The following is a 20,037-nucleotide window of genomic DNA, read 5'->3' as shown; positions in this document are numbered from 1 at the left end:
CATTTTGAGGCCAAAGCCTTTTTAAATCACAAAAATTATGCACAGGAGTTAAAATTCCCTGAACTAAATTAATCAACTGCCTATAAAATTATTTAATGCCAACTCCTAGTGCAAGTGATCTAAAATAAATGTTCAAACCTATATATATATTTTTTTTTGCTTTAAAGTATGTCTAGTCACTGTCAACATTAGAAACATCTAATCTATGACATACATTTGAGTATTATTTTGCTTGTCTTCTTATATAGCTAGAAGTGCATGTTAAATTTTATGTTTAGTATTAGAAATTCAATGATAAAATTCAGGCATGTTTTAATAATTGGTTAACGATGTTTAATGAAAATATATACGAACTGGATACAATTAAATACAAAATGTTTTAAAATTTCAGATATTTGAAATACTCTAATTTTTCAATGATATAAACATTTTTTAACTTTTTATTATGTTATTTTAAAAAAGAATCTACTATAGGCTAATACTACAAATACCATATACATTTTATGGTTTCAGCATTAAAAGTAAAAATTAGCTTGTTTAAATAAAATTAAGAAATAATTACAAATCGGAAATATTAAAATGTGTTTTAGAAATTCTAACCGATCATAGTAGAAACTGAATTATGCCTGCTGCCTAGTAATATCTATCTGTAAGCTAAATATTTATGGTTTCATTAATGGCATATGAGTGTAATAAATGAGATAGGTCTGGTCTTTAGCTACGCCAAGTATTCATGAAGAAAAGAGTGCTCCGAGATCTGGAAACATGTTAGTAGTGGCTAAAATTATGTAAGGAATTTGCATCTCCCTTTTCCCCAGGTAGAAAAGCTGAGTGAGTACAAATAGCTGTGAGCAGGGAGCCTCTCCCAGGATATACACATCTTGCAGCCTTTTGTAGAAAAACCCACATTCTGCAACCTCTTAGCTAGAACATATAATTGAAAGTTTCTACTAGAAAATACACATACTTTACAGCTCCATTTAAAATATGAACATGAATAGAATGTTTTGCTCACTCTCTTGAAACTAAGGCCCGTCTTGCGGCCTCTTTGAAGACAGCGGCCCTTCTTGCGGTCTCTCCGAGAACAGTGACCCATCTTGTGACCTCTTTTTCAGGACAGAGGTCCTTCTTACGGTCTCTCCGAGGACCCATCTTGTGACCTCTCCCAGGATAGAGAACAGCTATGCTGCCTCTCCTAGGATAGATATGCAACTGGTTCTAATACAGTAGGGCAGGGACCCATCTAGCAGCCTATGGCAGGACAGGGAGACGTCTGGCGGCCACTGGTAGGGCAGGGACCCATTTGGCGCACTTTCGTAGAGCAGAGACCAGTCTGGCACCTCTCATAGGGCAGAGACCAGTCTGGTTGCCTCTCGTAGGGCAGAAACCAGTATGGCGGTCTCTCGTAGGGCAGAGACATGTCTGCGGTCTCTCATAGGGCAATTACCCTTTTTGTGGCCTTTCCTAGCACAGTGCCTAATCTACTATAGCAGTCTCCTGTCCTGTGGTATCTGGAGATCCATCTTGCGGCATCTTCTAGGATAGATTCACATTTTGCAGCCTCTCCTAGGATAGTGATTTGTCTGGCGGCCTCTCCTAGGGCAGTGACAGGCCTTCTGGCGTCTTCTAGTATACACATGCTCTGCACAGTAGCTACTAAGATGCAATCACATCCTGCAAAGTTATTTAGGCCTGACAGCCAGAGTTTTCTGCAGTCTCTTTAAGGTGGATCACATACTGTTACCCTTTCCATGACTCAATTTACAAAGGAAAGTACCTATCCAGAATAGATCACACTATAGTGTTGAGAATATTGAGAATATTTTATTTAGAGTCTTGTAAGAACTTTTAAAGACGGGTAGAATCTCCCAACCCAGTGACCTCAGAAGGCATCACATCATCTCTGTTTTGTAAAAGTGCGCTGTGCAAGTTTTTGCGGAACTTGCCGGAAATGTAAAAAGTAAACTGTCTCCAGTGTCCAGCCTCTAAGCACTTTAGGATCCCCCCTTCATTTATTTAATCAATGTTTTTTTTTCCTTTCTTAATAAACTGCATTTAAGCCTCACTTATGTCTTAAATATGTTATGAGAGCTAGTGCACATCTGGATTATCACTCATGTGTTTGTATAATACATTAGTTGAAATGTGCTATTTCATATAAGGTGCGATTGGAAGGTGCAAAAGCTGTCCCATTGAAGCTGAATCATGATTTTAACTGTCCTTTTGCAGCCACAGCGCCCCCCCTCCCAGTGTGAAACAGAAAATGCCCCTTAGTAAACCTTCCACTTTCCACTCCTTTAAGTAATCTTGTCTCGCACAATAAAATATTATCTTTATCTTGTATGTGGATTCATAAGTAGGTGAATTTATGACCCATTCCTATATTTATTAGGGAGCATGCCAATGTGCTCCAATCAAAACTTGTTTTATTTTGCACTCCTGTCAGCTGCCATTTTGACTTGCATGCATTTGAATAATATTGGGCACATTTGCACCTTTGAAATGCTTTCCATGTTTGGAAATGTACCTTTAATGTCTTACATATTTATAGCCTTTATGAGGATTAGATCATCATTACATTGTTGCCTCTGACATCTCACCCTTATAGCCTTTCCCAAGACATTCTACCTCTGGGCAGCCTCCCTCATAATAGCTACCTCAATTAAGCCAAGCACGCCTTGTAGACTTTCTCCAAATACATCCTCACACACTTTTAACTTCTTGCAAGACAGTCACTGTGCAATATATATGCAGCATGTCTCCATGCTCTGTATAACTTTTCAGAACACATATCTCTGTAATCCTTCACAGGATACTCTTATTGCTGCAGTCCCTGAAGGAACAGACACTCAGGTCCTTGCAGTCCCTATCATGACAGATTCTCTCTCACATCCCTGCAGTCCACCACAGTTTAAACTCTCATCTCTGAAGTCTCTCACATACCTGTCTAACAGGAGAAAAGCTGTCTTTCGTAGATACAGTAACTCAAAAGGCATACACGCATCCCTGCAGTCCATCATAGAGAATTCACTCTTTCATATCCATGCAGACTCACACTCACATCACTGTTGGCCCAAAACGTTGTATCTCTGCAGTCTCTCAAAGGACAGGGACTCTTTCGCATCTCTGCAGTTCCTCACAAGGCAAGATACACTCTCACCCTACAGTTTCTCACAGGACAAGACACTCTCACATCCCTGCTGTCCATCGCAGTATACAAGTTCACATCCCTGCATTCCATCGCAGGACAGACATGCTCTCACATCTTTGCAGTCCCTCACAGGACACTCACTCACATTCCTATAGTCTCTCACAGGACTAGACACTCACATTCCTATAGTCCCTCACAGGTCAAGACACTCATATCCCTGCAGTCCCTCTCAGAACAAAACACTCACATCCCTGCAGTCTCTCACAGGACAAGACACTCGCATCCCTGCAGTCTCTCACAGGACAAGACACTCACATCCCTACAGCTGCAGTCACTCACAGGACAAGATACTTACATCCCTGCAGTCTCTCACAGGACAGGACACTCACATCCTTGCAGCTGCAGTCCATCACAGGACAAGACACTCAAATCCCTGTAGTCCCTCACAGTACAAGACACTCACATATCTGCAGTCTTTAAACAGAACAAGACACTCAGATCCCTGCAGTCCCTCACAGAACAAGACACTCACATCTGTGCAGTCCCTCACAGAACAAGACACTCGCATCTCTGCGGTCCCTCACAGGACATGACACTCACATCTCTGCAGTCCTTCACAGGACATGACACTCACATCCCTGCAGTCCCTCACAGGACAAGACACTCGTATCTCTGCGGTCCCTCACAGGACATGACACTCACATCTCTGCCGTCTTTAACAGGACAAGACACTCACATCTCTGCAGTCTTTATACAGAACAAGACACTCATATCCCTGCAGTCCCTCACAGAACAAGACACTCATATCCCTGCAGTCCCTCACAGAACAAGACACTCACATCTCTGCAGTCTTTATACAGAACAAGACACTCATATCCCTGCAGTCCCTCACAGAACAAGACACTCACATCTCTGCAGTCCCTCACAGAACAAGACACTCGCATCTCTGCGGTCCCTCGCAGGACATGACACTCACATCCCTGCAGTCCCTCACAGGACAAGACATTCATATCCTTTCAGTCCCTCACAGGACAGGCACGCTCTAACATCTCTGCAGTCACTCAGAGAACAAAACACTTTCTCACCTATGTGCTGTCCCTCACAGGACAAGACACTCACATCCTTGCACTGCAGTCCCTCACGGGACAAGACACTCACATCTCTGTAGTTCCTAACAGGATAAGTCACTTTCTCACCTTTGTGCAGTGCCTCTTAGGATAAACAATCTGCAGACTCTGCTATGAGAAACATTACCTAAGGTACTTTCATACAAATAACACTTCTTCATATTGTTGTACTATCTATCATAGTAGACAGACATGCTCTCATTTCTATACTCACTGCCATTATGACATCCACTGCCCAGGGACCCTGCAGTCAATACTAAGAAGAATTCTCCCTCACATGCCTTGGACCGCTGTCATGATTGACACATCCTTAGAAATGCAGTTTTTTAATCTATCATATTATCTGCAAACACTACAAGTCAGGAAAAGCCTCACCACGGTCACTTTCATCTTTTAATCTCTAGTTTTTCTTCATAAAGGTTCTCGCTCACTTTCTAGTAGAGTCTCTCACACAGCCTCAACTAAGACACACTTATTACTTCCATGCAGCCTCTCTCAGTGTAGAGCTCCTTGAAGACCTTTTTTGCTGTCCGAAATGTACTTTCCTCTTTCTGGTGCTCACCTCTGCGACACTCTGCTAGTCCCATTCTGTCTCACACTTTCCCTGGGCTAGAGAAAGCCTCCCTGCCTCTCTGCTGATTGCTTCTGCTTCCCCCTCTCCCACCTCCTCTCCCCACCTCTTCTGCATGTGAATCAGCTGCCTGCAGCCTCTCCTGCCCAGTGATATTCTACCAGTGGGTGTCGTTGTAATTCCCCCTAATGCAGTGTCACTCCTTGAGATGACCTCAAGCCAAACAGTCTGAGAGCGTCATTCACTTTCTATAGCAAGACAGGGGAGGACAGTCACCAAACTCCTCATCTATACAGGAGGATGTGAGGATTCACACTGCAGATTACTTCACTACTTAATCTTAACATCAGCCTCCCAGCATCAAAGCATAGCTCACATATGCTCCACTACTTGCATTGATTTGATACCAAACTTTATTTTTTTTGTTTTTCAACTTAATTTTTCTTAAATGTTTCAGACCCTTTTTTTGCCTACTATTTCTTAATTAAATTTCAAGGTAGTGCCTTTTTTTCTTTAATTACTTTAAACTGCAGAATGCTTTCAGTAGGTGAGATATTTCACTCTAGAAGAACATGTAACTTTTAATCTAATTTTAAAGCAGTCACATATTTTTATTTTGTTTTCATGTTTTTGGACTATACTTTTATGTTGACATTTAGATTTGTTTTACAGCACTCTTGTTTTTCCAGATACAGTTTGCAGGATGCCTTTGGATCCTTTCTGCTAAAATGATGTAATCTCTGTTTGATTTTGGTTGCTAGTCTATTTTCAGTTATTTTACCATTTGTTTTAGAAACTCCTAGGTGACTAAAAGTTATATATTATTTTCCTGTGTTTGCCTTCGTTTGCCAGGAGCAGCCTGTGGAGGGATCTGTGGTCAAGGCAGGGTTAAGCTGGATCCAGGATGATGCTGAGAGGGCAGATTGTGCTGTTCGTGTTAGTATCCTTGTCCTGTACTGCTCAAGAAGGTAGAGGAGGATATGGGATGAATATGTTTTCCATCCAAACATCGCAGCCGGATCCCTGCTATGATGAGAATGGGAACCCAAGGCGGTGTATTCCTGACTTTGTCAACTCAGCTTTTGGGAAAGAAGTGAAAGTATCAAGTAGCTGTGGCAAGAACCCCGCAAGATACTGTGTGGTGACCGTGAAAGGGGAAGATAGATTCAGGAACTGTCACATCTGCAATGCCTCGGACCCTAAAAGAGCTCATCCACCTTCCTTTTTAACTGATCTCAACAACCCCCACAACCTCACCTGCTGGCAGTCAGAGAACTATATTCAGTACCCCCAGAATGTCACCCTAACCCTTTCCCTTGGGAAGAAATTTGAGGTGACCTATGTAAGCCTCCAGTTCTGTTCTCCAAGACCAGAATCAATGGCCATCTTCAAATCTATGGACTATGGGAAATCTTGGGTACCATTTCAGTTCTACTCAACCCAGTGTAGAAAAATGTATAACAAACCCAGCAAGGCAGTAATCACTAAGCAAAATGAGCAGGAGGCTATCTGCACAGACTCTCACACAGATATGCACCCTCTCTCTGGTGGTTTGATAGCCTTCAGCACCTTGGATGGTAGACCATCTGCTCATGACTTTGACAACTCGCCAGTCCTTCAGGACTGGGTGACAGCCACAGACATCAAGGTAGTTTTCAGCCGCCTTCACACTTTTGGGGACGAAAATGAAGATGACTCAGAATTGGCCAGAGACTCTTACTTTTATGCAGTTTCCGACCTTCAGGTGGGGGGTCGTTGCAAGTGCAACGGACATGCCTCTAGGTGTGTTAAGGACAGAGATGACAACCTAGTGTGTGATTGCAAGCACAACACTGCTGGACCCGAGTGTGACCGCTGTAAACCTTTCCACTATGACAGACCTTGGCAGCGAGCAACGGCAAGAGAAGCAAATGAGTGTGTGGGTGAGTAGGCGCAACTTTCAATTCACACAGTTTTTTTGTTAAACGAACAAAGAATTGGAGGTGCTAAGACATCAAGAGATAGTGCACATAGTTATGTCAATCCTGTGTTATCTACACACTCACAACTGTGATGCACTTCTGTCTCTCTCTTTGTGTAATGGAATTCCAGAGTACTATGGTAACAGAAAGGATGTGACGATCTATGTTCCAGTCTTTTTAAAATCTTTGCCAATTCAAGCTGGCTATGATTTCAGCCTAAGTGTATAGTAATAGTTATAGTATTTTTGTCTTTGGTGTATCAGATACAGCCTAGAGCAATTTGATATATGACAAGTAACTAATATTTGCGTTTTATCTGTTTGAGCGACCGGAGGGCAAAGAAAAATGTCAGTATCATCAGTATCAGGTCATGTTTTCGGTAAAAGTAAAGTTGTCAGAATTTTTAGATGAATAAATTTGTGTCTTTTTATTTCATTTTATCATATGGAATGCACTGAATCAATTGGCCAGTGATGTCATAATGAATTTGCATGCCTGCCAATGCCCAACTGATACTGAATATGTCCCAAACCCACTTTAAAAGCTCCATTTATATAGCTAAAATGGGTTTTTTTTATAGTTTTTCTGTTATTTCTCCTCAGTTTGTTAATGAATGAATGAGACCATGGAGAAAAAGTGTTGCCTTTTTTGATTGATAGGGTTGGTTTATATTGCAAGTTGTTTTTTAAGACTAGAAAATGGGGGGGGGGGGGGGCACATTATATTAAGGCAGTGGATCCCAAACTGGGGTGCCTCAGGGCACTTGCAGGGATGCCTTGGGTAAAAGTTGGTGGGTGAGAAATAAAATAAAAACTATTTTTAGTCAGTTTGATTAGCAAAACCAGTGCTAATGGCTGCCAATTAAAAAAAAATATGTGGAGAAAAAGAAACACAGCCCTGTCAACCACCACATAACTGAACCTGAGGGTGATCTATAAGCACAATTTACTTAATTTAAGTTTTGCTGAATTTCTCAATAACAAACTTTTGGCCAGGGGTGCCATGGAAAAATGCTGATACTCTAGGGCGCCGTGATTCAAAAAAGTTTGGGAACCACTGTATTAAGGTAATAGTTATCTGACACTTATTCAACAATTTTTCTTATATCCTCAGTATTATTATTCTAGAAACCCTTATTGCACATTGTCATAATCTGCAATTTCACTTACTATTATTCAGAAAGGAAACTGTTAGAATTCTTGTCAAATTTCAGCTGCATATTTGTTTACTGTAGTTACTGTATATTACACTTACAAATATATCTATTTGCTAAATTATTAGAAGTAAAAAGTCTGTAGTAGATGTCTCTACAGTCAGTGATTAATTTTTACTGATGCATTGTAGCAGTATGAAAACTGGGACTCCCCTTGGTAACTCAGTGATATAGTGGACCTTTTTGTCCCAATTTCCCTTTATCCAGAATATTTCAAAACCCAGAAAGAAAAAAACAAAACACTAAATTGTTGCAATTTTATGATTATTTTTTCCATAAACCTTAATATAGTAATCCAGAGTTTATTTTCACAGTCACCATGAGGAGCATTGTTAAACAATGTAATTAAGAGAAGACAGTTTGGGGATGGACTGGGACAGGGATCATTTTATAAAATATGTCATGGTGCTGCTTGTTACACAACATAAACACCTGAAAATCTAAAAGGTCCATGCACTCTGGACAACAGACTGATTTCCTAATTGTATTAGGTGAATAGTGTGCAGGGAAGGCGGAAAAACATATCTACCTACCTCATCTATCTACCTCGCCATAGATCAGATTTCAAAAAGACCATTGTGTCCACCACCATTATTACCACAAGTAATAATATTTTAAATCATGTGTCATGTGTGTTTCGACCTAGATATAAATATTTATTTTGCCCCAAATGATTCTTATAGTATAACGGACACTTGTATGACGTCTGAAGAGAAGAGATGGCTGAAAGCAAAACAAAAGGGAGATGTATCACCTTTAGTGCCAAATGTATTTATTTTTTTATGTAAATATGAAAATAAATGCATACATAACAGAACGCAGATCCGTCAAGTTAATTTAACCTAAAAAAAAATCTCCCAAGTGTTGGCAGATACTAGTAATGAGAGAGGAGGATGATACAAACCACATGTCTATTCAATGCGATAAATTATCTATGATTGCAAAGTTATTAATAGATTAGAATATAAAGATATATATTGCTGTAGGCTAATTTATATTTCCTTTGTAATAGCAAACATAAAAACTGTAATAATTGCATAATGCACGTTTTTACAGTTGTTGGTCAAAATGTATGTGTGAACGGTATACTTTCCCTATTACAAGCATATGACTTCTCCTCTTGATTAACTTGTTAGGTTCGTGGTTGCATATATTTTCAATATACTTCTTAAAAATCAAAGAAGCGCAAGATGTATATTTTAATTCAGTGTAAGTAATAAGGAGTACTCTGCCAGATGATTACGTATGCACATTAATACCGTCGTTTCAGGCATTCAGTTATTTATTTAAACTTTTTATATGGCTGTAGAAGTAATAGTTTTAGTTGTTAAAAAAATGGGTTTCAGTAAAAAAATATGTGGGTTACAATGCCCTAAGATGTCTACAGATTCATGTTCAAAGACTAGACCCCTGTAAAATATAAAACAAAATCTAAAATGGTTTAAACTGGGAAACACTTTTCCCCCATGCAATCATAGTGTAGTGTGCACTAGCTGAATACTTCATTGTTTCTATCAAATTATTTGTATTAGTGACAAAAAGAAACCTGCTTGTAGCCAGTGTGCTCCATTTGACAATCCTATAGTGTTATTAAATTTTTTTTACAGAATACTACTTTGTAATATTAATTTTCAGCTTACAAATTAATATATCTCCTTTCTGATGTCATGTTACAGATGACATAATTGTTATGCAGGAACTCCAAAACATTTTTGGAGCTTTAATAGGCGTAAAAAATGTTCAGTGTTTCTGCATGAAGATCATATGTGTATAGATAGAATAAAGTGCGTCAAAACACCCGCAGATAATTTCATATGTATATAAAATTAGAACACGTGAATATTAAGTGCTATCAACAAATAAAAAAGCATAGATTTTAGTTTAGCACAGCTTCTATGTATTGCGATGACATTATGGGGAATAAAACAGGTACAGTGCATAAAAGTTTATGAAAGTGTTTTGCTGCTGTCACACAGGCAGTTAGATGTTACATTGTCCATAAAATATTTATAGTATATATTTTTTGCACAAATTCTAATGAAATAGTAAAGCGTTTATAGCTGTGTCACCAATTCTTTAACTGCGAAACATAAAATTTGATGTCTGAGTACTGATTTATTTTTATTTTTTATAATAGCATAGACTGTGACCACAGATTATGCTTGTAGCGCTCTGTCTGCTTTGGTGAAATAAACCTTGGCACTCAACTTGACCTCCTGATAGATTTTTTACATTTTCTGTATTTGGCCCATGTATTTTCAATTAAATTTTCTTTTTCTATTTGAGATTTATTCGTCATCAGGGAATATTCAGAAAACAGACTATCTTTCTGCCTAAAAGATAATAACTGCCTTCTATACAATTTTGTTTTATCAACTTCCTTCTCTTCACTTCTACCATTGGGGACTGTAGCCTAGAAAGTTTGCCTTCGCTAGCATCCTCTCACCTCCCACCATCTCCAATCTGTGTTTTTCTGACATAACAGCCTAGATATTTTATTTATTTATTTATTTGCATTTATTTTATTATTGAAGTAAGTCAACATTACAACAGCATACCAGAATCAATGTGCCCAGATCATTTGTAATGTCAGAGGTACTAGGCAAGGTTGGTAGCTGATTGCTGCAGCCTGATTGAACTGGCCTTAAATTAGCTGCTTGAGTCAATCCCAATTCTCTAGGCTGTTAGGGAGAAAATAACCAATGATATTTATGAGAAAAGGTAACCTTTTACCGAGGAAATAAACGTACAGATCCAGTTTTGGTGTAATTAATTTCCCTGTATATATGTACATGGTCAGTGATAGAAGTGGGCTGGTATATTCTGTTGTATCATACCTCTGCTGTTTTCTAGGGGTTTATGCACCTCTTCGCCCTGTATTAGAAATCCTTTATGTGTTAGTGCATTTACTTAAGGTTGCTGAGTTATTTCTGTGCAAATAACCTTATTGCTTTTCATATACGTATCTGTTTGCTTTAATGGGAACCACCATTATGGTTACTCTGGTGAGGAAAAATTAAGAATTATCCATAGACACTTATAGTAAAGCACCACTTAGTTGTCAGATTATTAAGAATAATAGCCATATACTGTACCAGCATGTATTACTTAGAAAATCGTTTGATCAAGTATCTCTCAGACGTGGTAGTACAATTATTGGAGTCAATCCAATTGTCTGCGAAGGGTGTGCGAGTTGCTGTTGCCACAGCATTAAACCACCGGCAATGGCCCCTGAACTCGCACCCCTCGCGGCCCACTCTGAGCCCATATTCGCAAGTTTTTTCTCGTGCGCTATGGGGCTGCAAGCACTTCTGTGCGAGTTCAGGCTGCCATAAAGTGTATCTGTTGCCATGATGACTCGCACCCGCGAGATCATCGCGGACAATTGGATTGACCCCATTGTTTTGATCTTTTTTTCCGTTAGTTTAATGCGCCTTCAGTTTTCTCTTTATGTAACGTCATTCTCTTTGGATCAATAATATAGCCTCTAATTCTCACTCTACTCTCAGTATGCATTGCAGTATGCTGGCTATGGAAGTTCCCTATTAAATTTGAAAGTTTTCTTCACACTTCTTCCAGCAGGGCACACACCCGTCCGACATGCCTAATGATTGGTAAGTACATACACACGTACCACTGTTCAGTCAATGTGTCTGCGCTGACATCACAACTGCGTGGGCATTTAAATTTGCCGCCCATCCGAGACGTCAGTCACCGGCAGGTCCCTGCAGCAAGTGTATGGGCTCCCGTACACACAGCCAGATGTGCTGATATATCTTCCTTGGATATATCGGCATCAGCTGTGCTGTAGGACAGATGCGATATGTCTGTGAACAACGTCCTTCACAGGTATATTTTGTGTACACACCCACCGATACACCAAAGATATATAACCCATTCAGTGGAACAGGAGATATATCTGTCCTGTGTACCCAGCTGTCTCATGGTGACTCATCTGGCAAATCTCCACATAGTATACAGGTGATAGACAGTTACTACTTTTATGCTGTTAGGGTCATTGAAAATAACTGGTATAACTATAGAACAGGGCTGTAGTGCCACGCTCATGTTGACATGTAGGGGGAGAGTAAATTCTCAGCAATGTGATGCCATAATGCGCACATGGTCGTTGCATATTATGGTAAGCAAACATCACTCATTTTCCTGGCCACCTCTATGTGGAGTGAAGAAAGAGATGTTACTTGTAGCAACCATTCAGGGAAGCACTTTACGGTCATCTCCCTGTAGTAAGACAATGACAACCCAGGGGGAGCTCCTCTGATCATACCGTGTTTCCCCGATAATAAGACACTGTCTTATTTTTTTTTTTTTGTTAAAAAAAACACCATAGAGCTTATTTTCGGGGTAGGTCTTATATTAATTAACATTGACAGCAGTGCCCCTTATGCAGGCCCCCTTGTATAAGTGCCCCTTATGCAGGCCACCCCCTTGCAGAAGTGCCCCTTATGCAGGCCACCCCTTGCAGGCCCCCCTTGTAGAAGTGACCCTTATGCAGGCCCCCCCCTTGCAGGCCCCCTTGTAGAAGTGCCCCTTATGCAGGCCCCCCCCTTGCAGGCCCCCTTGTAGAAGTGACCCTTATGCAGGCCCCTCCCTTGCAGGCCCCCTTGTAAAAGTGCCGCTTATGCAGGCCCCCCCCCTCTAGCAGTGTCCCTTATTGCAGTGCACTTACCTGACTCGCCGCCATCCGGGATGTCGCTCTCACTTGCGCGCTGACTGGATCTAACATGATCCAGCAGGCGCGGCCGCACAGGATCCTCAGCGCGCGGGTGACGTCATGACGTCGCCCGCGTACTGCATGACTGGGAACGCTGGTCTCTGCAGCGTTCCCAGCTCAAAATAAGATTCAGGTAGGTCTTATTTTCGGGGTAGGGCTTAATTTGGACCGGGTTACAAAATTAAGGGTAGGGCTTATTTTCGGGTAGGTCTTATTATCGGGGAAACACGGTATGTATGTTCTGACCATATATTCCAGGGGTCTTCAAACTTGGTCCTCCAGATGCTGTGGAACTACACATCCCAGCATGCACTGCACATAGTTTTAGCATGCTGTTATATCAAAAAGGTGGCAGTGCATGCTGGGATGTGTAGTTCCACAGCTGCTGTAAGGCAATTTCATTTATCATTCTTATGTCTTCTCACCAGTGACTAGATGGCCATGCATAGTGATTTCCACCTTCAGATATCTGTGTATTGACTTGTACATAAATTACACTATCCTAAATGCAGTGCTTTAGCTTTCTTATTTCTTTCTGCGTTTTTACCTATTTTTGGTCATCACCTTGGCCATTAGACAGATTTACTACAACTGTGGGCCTGATTCAGACCCGCTCCCTAGGATGCGTTCGCACATAGCCTGCCGATGTTTGCAATGTGCGCATGCATATAAGACGCAGTGCGCGTGCGTGAACTAGTCCATGAGATCGGGAAGCGTCGCACCCTTTACATAGACGCCTCGCTAGAATGAGTGACAGGACGAGCCGTTTGTGGGTGGTGACAGGGGATGGTCGATGGAAATGGGTGTGGTGGTGCGAACACAGGCGTGTCTGTGCGTCTTAATGCCATGACAGGGGCGTGCATAATTAAGACGCAGCATCATAATACACGTCACATGGCTGAATTACACACTGAAGCACTCGCAGTGCTTGCGGCAGGGTATGATCAGCCACAAGTGCTGCGTATGGGTCCGATGTTACTCGATTTTACAGATTGTTGAATATACTTCCTGGAGATGACGTGTATCACAAAGGGAAAGTGGGCGTCTTAAGACAGGCTGGTGGGCTTCTAAATACACACCTCGATCGCACGCCAAGACATAGTGGGCGTGCTAATGTCTTCCTATGCGATCATGGTATTTGCATACTTTGGCAGCTGACGGCTGCGTGCGAACGCATCTAGCGAGCGGGTCTGAATCAGGCCCTGTATCCAATGCAAAAAGCATAGTTGATGTGTTTCTTATACAAGGCCAACGGAAATAAATAAAATGGTTCTGGTTAAAAACGCAGAAGGAGATATGGGCCTAATTCAGAGATGGCCGCAATACAGCCGCCGCATCTTGTACGCAGCAGCTGTGTGATAATATGCTAATGCTGCAGGAGGCGTCTAATGTAACTGGACACCTCTGATCCGCTGCTGCATCTTCAGGTTACTCAGGATGGCCGGGAGAATTCATGATGCTGAAGTAGCCACTGCCTTCAGCACACACAGAAAAGGGGACCAACACCCCCCATTTTCTGTAACACTGCCTGTCGCCGCCAGACAAATGCCAGGAGCATGTCAATCATACTGCGGCGTTTGGGGCACTGGGAGCGACATCACAGCCCAGATCTGCACATGCGCAGTGCGGCTTTTGTGCATGCACAAATCTAAAAACATCGGAGATGTATGTAAACCTCTCTGAATTAGGCCCCGTGTGTTTAGTAAGAGTTGCAGGAAGGCATGTGCAAACCAATAAATCAAAGTGGTCTCAAGGTGGATAATTCCTTCATGTTGTGTCTTGTTCATGTGAACAGATGATTGGTGCAGTATATACAGACACTGGGGAGATAACACTCTCTAACTAGGGATTTGGGATACAGAATCCCCTCCCAATACAGAGACCAAGGGCCACATTTGAAGTCCTTGAACATTGCTCTGGAGCCATGGCGGCATGCCTTAGCACTGTGGTACATTTCTGGAGATACAATTGTTATAGTGGGTGGTTTTAATGCATGACTATTACCTCAGTTTTCAGATTTAGGAGATAATAATATCATAGCCACTATTCTAAAAGATAAACACAGGGAAAGCCTTAGTTGGCGCATGAGTGGTTATAGCAAACGTGCCAGCAAATAGGCATGATCTAACATATATTCACATAAGTGGCAACCATTTGTTCTAACCACATGCTCAATCTCTTGCTTCTTACCCTGTAGAGAAGCAATTGATCTGTGACGTTATAGCTCATAATACCTTTATAATCTGGTGTCCATTGAGTCTTCACAAAATATTGTGCAGTTAATCTTCAAAATGTAATGTCAAAATTGGATACACTCTTAATGCTTATATTGATTATTAAATGAAGAACTAACAAGGTCAATGTGCCAGCATTTGAGGGCATATAAATCTAAAGGTGGATTTTATTATTGGGTATGCACGTGATTGTCTATAAAAGGGTTAATTCAGCCCAAATCCCTGGAGCTGACACAGCGGCCGATCAGTTCTAAACAGCTCCAAAATTTCTGGCAGCAAGCCACCAAACTTGAGGAGCCAAACATACCTCTGCTGAAATGAGTTCTAGGAAGACGTCTAGTGTGAGATCTCTCGCAGGCTGGAAGTACCTGCAAGCCGTAAATCATAGACAAGCGCAGAGCTCACGGCGGTGACAGCCGTCCAGAGGAGGCTGACAAATCTCAGCATGTTGTATATTATGTCTGTATTGTTAGTGTGTATTGGTGAGGCTCTATTACATTGTTCATGTGGGTGGGCTTTATCTGCCATACTGTCATACGTGTGCAACACAGACATCTCTTGCATTTGGGTGAATGTATCTTCATATTCCCAGATTGGGATCCGTACATTTTGTAAAAGATTTATCTGAATATTTTTGGCGCAGGCAAATTTCTGACTTCAAACACCGGATGGATGCTAAATGCAAGCAGCTGTGGTTAGGGATCATCCTACATAGACAGACAGAACTGTGACCAATAGATAAAAAGATGGCATTAGAAAACTGAATATTTTTGTGCACTGAATGTTTATTTAGACTTTTTGGTGTGCTTCCTTTGAGAACTGAACAGTGGAAGGTAAAATACTTAATAGAAATGTCCTGGACTCCTGGTGCCCTGGCAGAAGGTGCATGTTTTGAAATATGTAATGAAATGGGTTAGAAATTTGTCTGTTCTTACTATGGGACTGATTCAGTAAGGATCGCAACTGCGAATATGCATGCAATCGGCCGATTGTTGTTTTCCGTGCATGCATCGCAGTGCGCGTGCACGAACAACTCACTGCGATCGCAGTGACAACGCAGACCCATTGCGGAGTGATTGACAGGAAGTACCGTTTGGGGGTGGTGACGGGTGGTCGGAGAAAAGCAGGCGTGCCAGTGCGTTTGAACACCGTGACAGGGGTGTGCATAAATTAGGCAACTTCAGCACTCACTGCGTGCGATGAGGTTAGCAATTCCTGAGTAAGGTCAGGTCTTGTGCATGAGGCTGCGATTGTACTCTGTTACCGAGGATTTTGCAGTCTTGTTAAGTATTATGGATGTGTGTAAGGTAAGGTGGGCGTCCTTATGTTGTGCTGTGATGGCATAGTGATCGCAGAGGATTAGCGTATCTTCGCGGTGAGACTGCGTGCATAATCGCTAGTTGCGATCTGTACTGAATCAGGCCCTACATTTCATTTTATATTATTATAATCAGTAATTGATATTTGCCACAGTGATCCACAGCCTGGGACAGTGGGGAATACAAAGCATCCATAAAATAGGGACATACAAGGCAGATAATATAAATGCAGATGTGATAGACCAAGCTTATGATATATATAATTTATTTATGGACTTATGTACAGTATAAACCTAGGTTACAGGCGGATAAGTCTACATTGCTGCATTTGTTTCCTTTAGAAGTAAACAAGGAATTTTCTACCCTGAACTTCATGCATACAGATGCATCCTCTTCCATCTTTGCCGCTTTGATGGCAAATGGGTGCACGCAACCCGCCATGAGTCTTGGCGCACGCATACACCATGGTAAGCAAGGCCACAAGCAGCCTTTGCGCCATGCAATCCTGTAGATACCACCTGTTGATTGCGATACCCTATGACCTGTACAGTTTGATGAGCTGTGATTAAAGGTCCGGCGGACCACAGTGAATCAAGATGGCTTTGCAGCCAGTGGCTGAGAGAGGGATAGGGCAGATGAGCTGATGAACTGTAATGTAACCGGAAGGTTTTCTATCCCCGCCCCCACTGCTTGCACAGCATCCGGATGACATTTCACATGTTGGGCCTTGGAGATATTCATGTCACCTCTCGCCTCCGCACACGCCAGAGCCGGTGGTTACACCTGTCACTTCATAGATTCACTTACACACTGGGCAGCTAAGTCATCACACAGCCCCATCTATCTGTCCTTTACTACAATGATATGGTATGGCATTATGGGTCATGGCACAGACAGAGATTCTGTTGTCACATTACAGAGCTGTAATATACAGTATTACACAGATAATTCTGTGCAATAACCAAAGCAGCTTTTGTTACTAGAAGTGTCAACGGATGACAATTAACCCTAAATTTAATTTCACTTTGTATTTGTCTGATAGAAGCATTAACAGATTGTTTAATGTTGTTGATTTATATCCTGGGTACACACTATGTGATATATTGTTCAAACAGCTGACAAATGATATATCGTTAAGTACGTTGGCTCGTGTGTACACAAAATATCTGTGAACAACGTCGTTCACAGATATATATAGTGTCAGCCGTGCAGCATGGCAGATGCGATATATCTTGTAGATATATCGTGCGCATCTGCTGGTGTGTACAGGCAACTGACTATAAACAACCGATCATGACATCACAACTGGGCGGGGAAATTTAAATGCCCACCCAGTGGTGATGTCTGGCCAGACATATCGAGCAGCCAATTGGTAAGTGTGTATACCTTTTAATGGTAGCATAATATAAGTTAAGTATCAAATGTGAACAATATACTATATACAGAATACCAGAATGTCCCACAGAGAAAGGGTTTTTTTTTTTGCTTCTATGCATCCCCTCTATACTTAAATGTGTATACTTACCAAATCGGTCACTCGATCTTTGTGATGGTCGGATGGTCGCTTGGTTGCTCAGATGTGTATCCAGTGTAAAGGCGGGTATCCACTTGCCGATTAAAATGAGTGATTGAACAATAACGATATCGTTATCATTCAATCGCTCATTAAACATGCACAAATAGGGCATGAGAATGTTGGAAACGACCAGCGATGTGCGCTTTCCAACATCAATCATCGCCTGAACATGCTGGTCAATCTGCCGATAACGACAGATTGCCCATGTTCGGGGATGAGGGAGGGTACCTACACTGAACGACATATCGTTCAGTGTAGGCACTACAGGGGAAGAGGAACGACTACAATTACAATGTTGTAATTGTACCGTCATTAATCTATCTGCTAGTGGATACGCACCTTAAGGCTCTACGGGTTGGGTATGGGATCCTGATGGTCAGAATATCAACAGTGGCATCCCAACATATTTCCGTAAGTATTATAATCCTTACCCAAGCCCTCCACATAACCCACAGCCTAACCCTAACCCTCCCGTCCCACAGCCTAACCCTAACCCTCCCGTCCCACAGCCTAACCCTAACCTTCCTGTCCCGCAGCCTAACCATAGCACTCCCCTCCTGCAGCCGTACCCTAGCCCATTCCCTAGTGCTTAACCCTAAGTTCTCCCCTGACCCTAATACTTACCTCCGCAATTTGTCAGGATTCTGACTGTCGAAATGGTCCTGTTGGTATTGTGACGGTCGGCATCCTGACTGTGTGGATGCTGACTACATCCCGGCTCCACAGTGTTCCATAATATCAGACATTAGGGAAGACCACGCATAAATTAAACACAGACATATATGTTACACAAAATAAATGCAATGTGATAACAATCAACAAGGTGTGTCCTGATTGTGAGATATTTTATAATCTGCTGGTTTAAGGATCAAGCTGAATTGAGTTACTTTTAGGCAATCTAAACTCCACACATATAGAATTATTGTTTTTTTCTTTTGTCCCATAATTCCCTAATCTACGTCCAAAGTCCACATTTCGCCTTTATTGAAAGAATTTAATTCTTGTGCCCTCCAAATCTCTCTCACTGCCCTCAACAAGACTCTCTCACTGTAACGTTTTCCCTCACTGCCCCTTCATCTCTCTGTCACTGGCCCGTTCATGGCTTTCTTTCACTGTTCCCTCCATGGCTCTCTCACTGCCCTCTATATCTTTCTCACTGCCCTCTCCATGGCACTCTCACTGTCCCCTCCATATCTTTCTCACTTCCCCTCCATATGTTTCTCACTTCCCCTTCCATAGTTCTCTCACTGCCCCTCCATGGCTCTTTCACGCTGGTCCCACTTTCCCCTCCAGGACTATCACACGCTGCTCCATCCGTATCTCTCTAATTGTAACCCCCCCCATTTCTCTCAACCCAAAATGGCTGTCTCACTGCCTCCTTCCTCACTGCCCCATGCATGGCTTTCTTTCGTTTCCATTCAATTACACTCTCACTGCCCCTCCAAGAATCTAACTGCACCCTTCATTGATCTCATATTGCTCCACTAAAAAGTAACCTTTATCTGTGTCAGACTTCTCTGATGCTCCTGCTTCTCTGATGTTCCTCCTCTGCTGTTTACACACTGGTGGATTAACAACATGATGGGCGAAACTGGGGCTTGTGTGTGGCATATTTATACACACACACGTGGATTAACAACATGATGGGCGAAACTGGGGCTTGTGTGTGGCATATTGTGAACTGGGGGCACTGCAGTGTATTTGACACATTTGTGGTGCTGGGAGTATTTACATACAGGTTGAGTCTCCCATATCCAAATATTCTGAAATACAGAATTTTTTGAGCACGACTGAGATGGTGACAAATAAAAATATTGTATAAATTACCTTCAGGCTCTGTGCATAGGGTATATATGAAACATAAATGAATTTCATGTATATACACAAACTTTGTTTAAGGCACAAAATTATTAAAAATATTGTATAAAATTTCCTTCAGGCTCTGCATTTAAGGTGTATATGAAACATAAATGTATTCTGCGTCTAGACTTTGATCCCATCCCTAAGTTAGGGTACACACTACACAATATTGTTACCGAGTTGGCTGATTCCAACGCATCGGACCGACAAATCGTTAATATCATGCAGTGTGTATCACTACATTGTGTAGGGCGTGCTCCAGTGGGGTCGTCAGCGGCATCGATGCGACA

General features: G+C 41.8%; 1 protein-coding gene across 3 annotated transcripts in view; it reads left to right on the top strand.

Annotated features, from left to right (window-relative positions):
• The first annotated feature begins 5,094 nt into the window (after positions 1-5,094).
• Positions 5,095-20,037, top strand: part of NTN1 (netrin 1) — a 154,078-nt gene continuing 139,135 nt past the window's right edge. The window contains exons 1-2 of one of the 3 annotated variants that reach the window (XM_088468785.1): positions 5,095-5,345; positions 5,702-6,771. In XM_088468785.1, the coding sequence (XP_088324911.1) occupies positions 5,754-6,771 (1,018 nt within the window). In that variant the 5' untranslated portion in view covers positions 5,095-5,345; positions 5,702-5,753. Of the gene's footprint in view, positions 5,397-5,701; positions 6,772-20,037 lie in introns of all 3 variants that reach the window. The other 2 variants (XM_088468792.1, XM_088468801.1) reach the window with 2 other exon arrangements.

The sequence above is a fragment of the Taudactylus pleione genome, unplaced genomic scaffold (genome assembly GCF_031769625.1).
Source record: "Taudactylus pleione unplaced genomic scaffold, aTauple2 ptg000012l, whole genome shotgun sequence".
NCBI lineage: Eukaryota > Metazoa > Chordata > Amphibia > Anura > Myobatrachidae > Taudactylus > Taudactylus pleione.
Note: the sequence above shows the minus strand (reverse complement) of the source record. Positions and strands in the feature narration are given on the sequence as shown.